We start from the raw sequence: 6814 nt of genomic DNA, 5'->3' as shown, positions 1-6814 counted from the left end.
CGCGGTAAAAAGAGTTGAAAAAAGACGCCTTTAATTCCAGGCAGAAAGCGGCCTCAGCCATCACAGGCGGCAAATAATGGGAAATGCGCAAAAAAGGAACATGAGCCTCGCAAGGGTCGTGTCTGTTCTTGTCGCGCGGCCCCGCGATCCATCGTCGTCGAAAACCGGTGGCCTTCTCCTCCGCAAACAAACGAAAAGGGTATTATCCATCCACCTGTTATCGCAGAATAGGCGTCCTCAATTGTTCCCACTTAATTCAATAATCGCGCGTCGTCGACTGGAACCCTCCGTGGGCTTTCGTCTGATGTGGCGGAGGGCTGGGGAAAAGGGGACCGCCCGACGCGTCCTTGCCGCGAGTCTTGTGATTGCGGCGGGGTGATGATAAAAACCACGGAAAAAACGCTCCTCTGCTGTCAGCCAGGATTCCTGCCCTTCCGCAGTTTTCCCCTCACACCAACGCGGCCAGCGACGACGCCTGAGCCGGCGTTGTGGCGCGCTTCCCCGAATATCGCACTGTGTTCTTTGAAGAAGAACGGCTCGCCGTCATCCGCGCAAGTCGGAAGGCAACCCGTCACTTCCATTCGGCCCGGCTGCGGGTAAATTGATCCACCTCTTCCTTTTTAAAGGGCGCGTCCGCTTCGTCTCCGATCGCGCCGCGATTTTTTGCAACCTCAGAACCGCCACGCCCAGCGGAGTCCGATTCATTTGCGACATGGACCGCGGCATCCTGGCGTCCTGCGGTCGGGTCGGTGGCGCCGCGTCGTCGGTCGCCATCGAAAAGGCCGCGCGGCTCGCCTCTTTGTTCGGCTGTCCGCGTGTGCGGCGGAGGGTTGTGCGGCGCCCGCCGGCGACCTTCTCCGCTCCCACGCCGACGTCGCAAACAATTCCCGAGCCACCTTGATCGCCCTCCTCGTGTCGCCGGCCCGAAGCGGGGTGCCGGAGCGCCGTCGCACCACAGTCGGGCTCCGTTGGCGAACAAGCCCCGTCGCCCTTCTCGGCGATTGCGTCGGGCAATTTGAAATATCGGGTGGAGGTTCGGTGCGGCGCCTGTGCGGAACGGCGGGTGGTGGCGGCATGGGTGGGGCCGCCGCCGTTGTTGACGGCCGTCCGCGTCGCAACTGATTCCTTCTCGCCGCGCCTCGGGCTTTGCGTGCGGACGCCTCGCGCCCACAAATGCGACGCCGCTGACGTCGCACGGTCGTTGTGCCCCTCCCCGTTCCGCGAGAGGCCGGGCTGCCCTCGCAAAGGCGTCGGCTTCATGAACGGCGGTGCGAAGTCGGGCGCGCTGTTTGGAGAGCGGGGTGTTGGGGTCCGACGCCGTCATGAGCTGCGTCCGGAATGCCTGCAGTAAGGTCCGGCCAAAATCCAAGAAACGATCGGCGGGATCGCGCTCCGCTTCCAGCGCGCGCGCACGTCCGCAAAGCCAAGCTGCCAAAGGGAGGTTCAGCCTGGCCGCCCGCCTGATGCCAATGATTGTGTGCGCCCCGGAGGTCGACAACGACTCCGGAAACGCCCTCATTCCACACACGTGCGGCCCGAGAGGTGGCGTCGAACGCGCAAAAACTTCGTTTCGCTTCTTCTGTGTCAGAATGGGCGTCCGAGGGGAGGGTGTAAGAGGGCAAAGGCGTGGAGGGATAGAAACGCAGTCTCCCAAAGTTGCCCTGGGACGAATGGGGAATAACCCACCGTCTCTCGTCCGCCGGGCTTCGTCGGGCCGTGCGTGGCGGCGCGCCCCCAACCACCAAACGACGCGTTGGACGCTGCGGTTGTTTGGTGACACCATCTCCGGCCGTATTTTGACGCGTGACAGGTCCATCTGCCGGGCCTCTCCGAGAGGTGGGAGCTTCTTCCCTGCCCGCCGTCTCCGCCTCCCGCGCGGCTCGCTGAGCTTCTCTGGCGCTAACGCGCGCCTCTCGTTCCTGTAGTTGGGCGCGGGTCGCCTCCAACTGCTGTTCGCGTCCGGCGACCGCGATGTCAACTTCGCGCGCCGATAGGCTATTATGCGCCTCTTCCGCCCGCGTGTGAAGCTCGGTGTTTCGATCCCGCGCGCCCGCGATGGCATAGGCGTGGTCCGTGCCCAAGCGCTCCCCTTCCGCGAGGATGAGCCCTCGATGGACCCCCAACTCCCGGGCCGCGCCCGCACGATGGGCAGGAGCGATCGGGTCTCAAAATTTGGTACTTGGGGCGCCCGGAGATTCGCAACATGTCCTGTAAGGCTCGAATCCGCCCAGGGTTTGGTGGTGGGTCCCGAAATCCATGCGCAATTCTGTCGTTGGGGCGGCCGCGGTTAACGTCGCATCCGACGTCCCGGTTTCATCAATGAAGGTGAGCTGCGCCTGGGCAGCGCCATGTTGGCGTACCAATTCTGAATGTCGGGCGCCAATATCGCTCCACTCGGAGGCCGTGTGAAATAAATTCCTGCCATTTTTTTAGGCTTCTTTAATTTTGGAGTTGTGTCGGTCATCTCTTGTGATTGAGAAAAAGTTGGCGTTTTGTTGGATCCGAACCCGTGACTTTGGGCAATTTTTGTTGCGGATTCTTCCGTGTCTTCAACGTTTAAGCTAAGAAGAAACGAACGCTGGTTTTTGTAGAATCACAAGGGGAAAATTCCCCATTTGGTTTCGAAACTATTTTTACGAAGTTAAAGTGTTAGTGGAATCTGTTGTGTATATCTTCTCGGCTATTTAGCTAAGATCAAGTTTTTAAACTGTTCTTATCAGAGTAATTCCTGATATGGGCTTCGTCCCAGGAATAGAAACCGCTGATCTCTCAAGTGTTCTTCCGGAGTTCCACGTGTCCGGATGGAGCGCTTCCTTTTCCAGAATGGCGTTCGCTTTGACAAAAAATGCAAGCCGAAAATAACTAAAAAAAAAACATCCGTGACAGGATTCGAACCTGCAACCCTCTGATCCGTAGTCAGATGCTCTTCCATTGAGCCACACGGACTTGTTGATTGTCGGTGAGTTGGCGTCTGAACGGCTGAAAGTGTTTGGAAAGACCTTTTTGTCCTGCCACGCCGTCGAGGCCCTAGGCGCGTGCAGCCGACAGAAAAAACTGACGAAAAGTGGGGGAAAGATGATGGAGTCTGATGAGAGGAGTTTTTCTTGAATGCCGCCCGTGTGGTCGTATTTTTTGCTCCTTCCGCCGCGGGCGGGGAAAAAAAATCACGAAGGCGCGGCCCGCCAATGGACGCTTTTATTTCGAAGGTCGTCCCAGAGATCGGTTGTCCTTTTTTTTCTTTGACGGTACGTATTGTCGAGGTTATTTTTTTGTTACTTTTTTTGGTTAGCGACGGTGGTCGCTGCCGGTGTGACTCTCCGGGCGGGCGATTTCATTGTCCTTCATCGTTTTCGTCCTGCGGCGTTGAGGATGGCGTTTTCTCTGACTCGAAATTGATCTTTTTAAAAAGGCTTCTGCTTAGTCAAATACCTGCGTTATTTTTTCAAAGTGGAGAAAAATTAAAAACAAACTTCCCGGATGGCAAGAGAAGTTCATAGAAATTACTTTTTGAGGGGCCGTTATTCATTTATATTATTATTATTATTATTATTATTATTTGGTTGCTGTCCATAATGAAAACTGTAAATACATAGAAAATTAATGTGTTGCTAAGCTCTTTTAAAACTCTAATTATCTGTTTTTTTTTTTTTTTTTTTTTTTTTAAGAAAACACTCGAAAAAATTGCTGCTACTTAAAATATTGTATGAAGGGGCAAAAATAGGAAGTAAAATTTATGCAGCATTATAACCATATATATTTATCTATTAATATTTGAACGGAAAAAAAAAAAAAAAAAAAAAAAAAAAAAAAAAAAAAGAGGATAAGAAAAAATAGTGGCCCCAAAAACTTTTTGCTAAGTAACTATTTGGATGTCAAGGGATATTACCAATATGAAAATAGTGATGCTGGGGGAAGGCCGTGTGGGAAAAACATCCTTACTTCAACGTTTCGTTAGTGATTCATTTGAGGAAGAATGTGAATCCACAACTAAAGCGTCCATGTACGCTAACGTAACCGTTACTGTCTCCGATGGGGCTAGGGCAAAGCTGTCTATATGGGATACTGCTGGCCAAGAACGCTACCACGCTTTAGGACCCATATACTACCGTGATGCACAAGGTGCCATACTTGTTTACGATATCACAGACTACGAGAGCTTTTTAAAGGTAAAAATCTGGTTAAAGGAACTTCAGCAAGTGGTTGGTAATCAAAACATATCGGTAGTAGTTGTTGGTAATAAAATTGACTTGGAGCGCCAAAGACGCGTCACAGTGAAAGAAGCTGAAGAATGGGCAAATCAGCAAAATGCAAAACACTACAATGTTAGTGCAAAATTATCACTTCATATATCTGAACCGTTTAATGGAATTGCGACGAGTGTATTTGCCAGGATCAACGAAGCGGATCGTATATTACACCCACAATCAGGAAAGATAAAAGATGGGGTGAAAAAACGGAACTTTGTGGGACTAGGGCCACCTACACAGAGTTCTCGGGGTGTTAAGGTACAATTGATTGAGAAACATGATGATAATGAAACTTTCACGCATAAACACTGTAGCTGCTGATAAAAAATAATGATTAGAAAGAAAGAATATTATATAACTGGATACTTTTTTTGGTGTGTTGTCTTTACCTCTGCTGTTTTCAAATGTGTATCTATGTTTTTTTTGTTTTTTGGCGAGCGTAATGGACATTGGAGTTTTCAAAAAATAAACAATAACTCCAAAGTTTTTTTTGATTTATTTTATATGTGATTATTTATGTATTTATTTCTTGATTTCATTAGTAAATATCTGCTTTTTGTCGTAGATGTATGTGTGCGTGGGGTGAGCTTGTTTAATTATTTTTTTTTCTATACTACACGGCATCAAAAAGGATTTTATTTATAAATTAGACAATGAATAAGTTGTTATGTCCTTTTTGGGTCAATAGAGTGGATGGAATTTCCGTCGACAATCCCTCTGCTTTGACATTAGGCGATTTACTTTACTGCGATGTGAATGATCAGGAGGAGGTTTGGAGCTACGTTCTTTTAGCTAGTTACATGATAGACATCGAGTGGCTTGTTCGTGTGGCTCCATCATTGTTACAGACTAAGAAACAACTTTTTATCGTTTCAGGTGAAAAAGAATATGAAAAAAAAATTCAATCTTCTTTTCTTTTTCGGTACATTAAGGCCGAAAAGGTTAGAATTGTGGAACCGAAATTGCCACTTCCTTTTGGCGTGCATCACAGCAAGCTTGTCTTATGTGTGAATGCAAACGGTATTCGAGTTGCAGTACTTACGGCGAATTTTATACAAGATGATTGGGCTTACAAATCACAAGGTATATATGTGCAGGATTTTCCACGAAAGCAGACCTCACCTAAAACCGACCGAGCAAATTTAACTTTTTCTGCTGGAAATGAAATTCGAGGAAACAAATTTAAAAATGAGCTTTTGAGGTACTTAAATTGCTATGGCATAATATCTAATACGGAGAATACAGTAGCTATTCCAAGTACCCTATTTGATGAAATTGATTTTAGTGCCGTTTGCGTAGAAATCATAACATCTATTCCGGGATATCATCGATATACTGATATTCATTCTTTTGGATTGGGACGAATACCAAAGGTCCTGCATTCCATAGATATGGAATTGAGTGACAGTATCCGGGCGCCGTTATTAATATGGCAGTTTTCTTCTCAAGGAAAACTAACAAATTCCTTTTTAAATGCGCTGGAAAATGCAATGTCGACAGAGTGGAAGAGTATTGAAGAAGCGAATAAGAAACCCTTACGCCCTGTGGTTCAAATAGTGTATCCAACTGAGTCTGAAGTGAGGGAGAGCTTAGAGGGGTGGCGTGGCGGTCTTTCTCTTCCTCTGCGGTTAAGCTCTTGTCATCCCTATATAAACAGGCGTTTACATCGCTGGGGACAAGGTACAAGAGGCCTCTGCAAAATGGAATTTTTAAGAAGAAGAGCATTACCTCACCTAAAAACCTATATGCGTCTTACCGAAAAAAAAGATGGAATCAAATGGTTTATTTTAACAAGCGCCAATCTTTCTAGGGCTGCATGGGGTGAATGGCAAAAAAAAGGTGATCAATTGGCAATTAGATCTTATGAATTTGGAGTTGTATATGGAAAGAGCTCTTTTATAAGTTTTCTAGAAGGGGAGCCTTTTAGTGTTACACCTTCTAGAAAAATACCTCTTCCCTCTTTAGTGGAAGGTGATGGCCTGGTAGAAGTTCATATTGATCAAGGTGGGAAGCAAAATATTGAAAAGGGCCCGAGTTTGTTTTTGCCATATGATCCTCTTCATTTAGAGCCATATGCAAGCACTGTACAAATGCAGGATCAGAGAGGTAATAACTGTGAATCCTGGATTAATACCGATGATATTCCGTGGGTCATTGACATGCCGCATTTTGGCAAAGACGTTTTTGGAAAAGAGATACATAGAGCCATGGAATTTGACGGAAGATGTGAACACACAAGTCTTGAGATGGGGAAAAAAAAAATTTCAAGACCTGAAATACGATTTATAAAGCGTCAGAGACCTGATTAATGATGTAATATATAATTTCTTAAAATATGGGTAAAAATAAAGATCATTATAAAGGAAAACTCTTTGATGCTGTAATTTAGTTTAACTATAATCTTTTTTTTTGCTTTGTTTTTCTTTGGAAGAGGGACAGGATTTGTGATGTGATTTTTTTTTTTTTTTTTTTTTTTTTTTTTTGAACGTTTTATGTGCATGCATGTGATTATCCACGTTATTATTATTATTATTATTGTCGCCCATATTTTTCTTTTTCTTTCTTTG

The 6814-nt window shown here is 46.7% G+C and overlaps 2 protein-coding genes and 2 non-coding genes across 4 annotated transcripts, besides 7 other annotated features; 3 read left to right on the top strand and 1 right to left on the bottom strand.

Moving 5' to 3' along the window:
- Window positions 1-2432: a mobile genetic element.
- Window positions 1-6814: a sequence feature (heterozygous, Esmeraldo-like haplotype).
- Tc00.1047053511191.39 lies at window positions 2670-2809 on the top strand. The gene has a single exon (XR_008255751.1). It is a non-coding gene; the product is annotated as a small nuclear RNA (snRNA) U2 (small nuclear RNA).
- Tc00.1047053511191.29 lies at window positions 2875-2946 on the bottom strand. The gene has a single exon. It is a non-coding gene; the product is annotated as a tRNA-Arg (tRNA).
- Window positions 3530-3557: a microsatellite.
- Window positions 3638-3662: a microsatellite.
- Window positions 3780-3831: a microsatellite.
- Window positions 3870-4568, top strand: Tc00.1047053511191.19 (ras-related protein Rab21, putative; the record flags this gene model as incomplete). The annotated part of the gene is made up of 1 exon (XM_799769.1): window positions 3870-4568. One exon carries the CDS (start codon window positions 3870-3872, stop codon window positions 4566-4568), a length of 699 nt encoding a protein of 232 aa, XP_804862.1.
- On the top strand, window positions 4901-6556 carry Tc00.1047053511191.10 (tyrosyl-DNA Phosphodiesterase (Tdp1), putative; the record flags this gene model as incomplete). The annotated part of the gene is made up of 1 exon (XM_799768.1): window positions 4901-6556. One exon carries the CDS (start codon window positions 4901-4903, stop codon window positions 6554-6556), a length of 1656 nt encoding a protein of 551 aa, XP_804861.1.
- Window positions 6701-6730: a microsatellite.
- Window positions 6765-6784: a microsatellite.

This window comes from Trypanosoma cruzi, genomic scaffold (genome assembly GCF_000209065.1).
Source record: "Trypanosoma cruzi strain CL Brener 1047053517067 genomic scaffold, whole genome shotgun sequence".
NCBI lineage: Eukaryota > Euglenozoa > Kinetoplastea > Trypanosomatida > Trypanosomatidae > Trypanosoma > Trypanosoma cruzi.
This window is presented reverse-complemented; position numbering and strand designations above follow the sequence as displayed.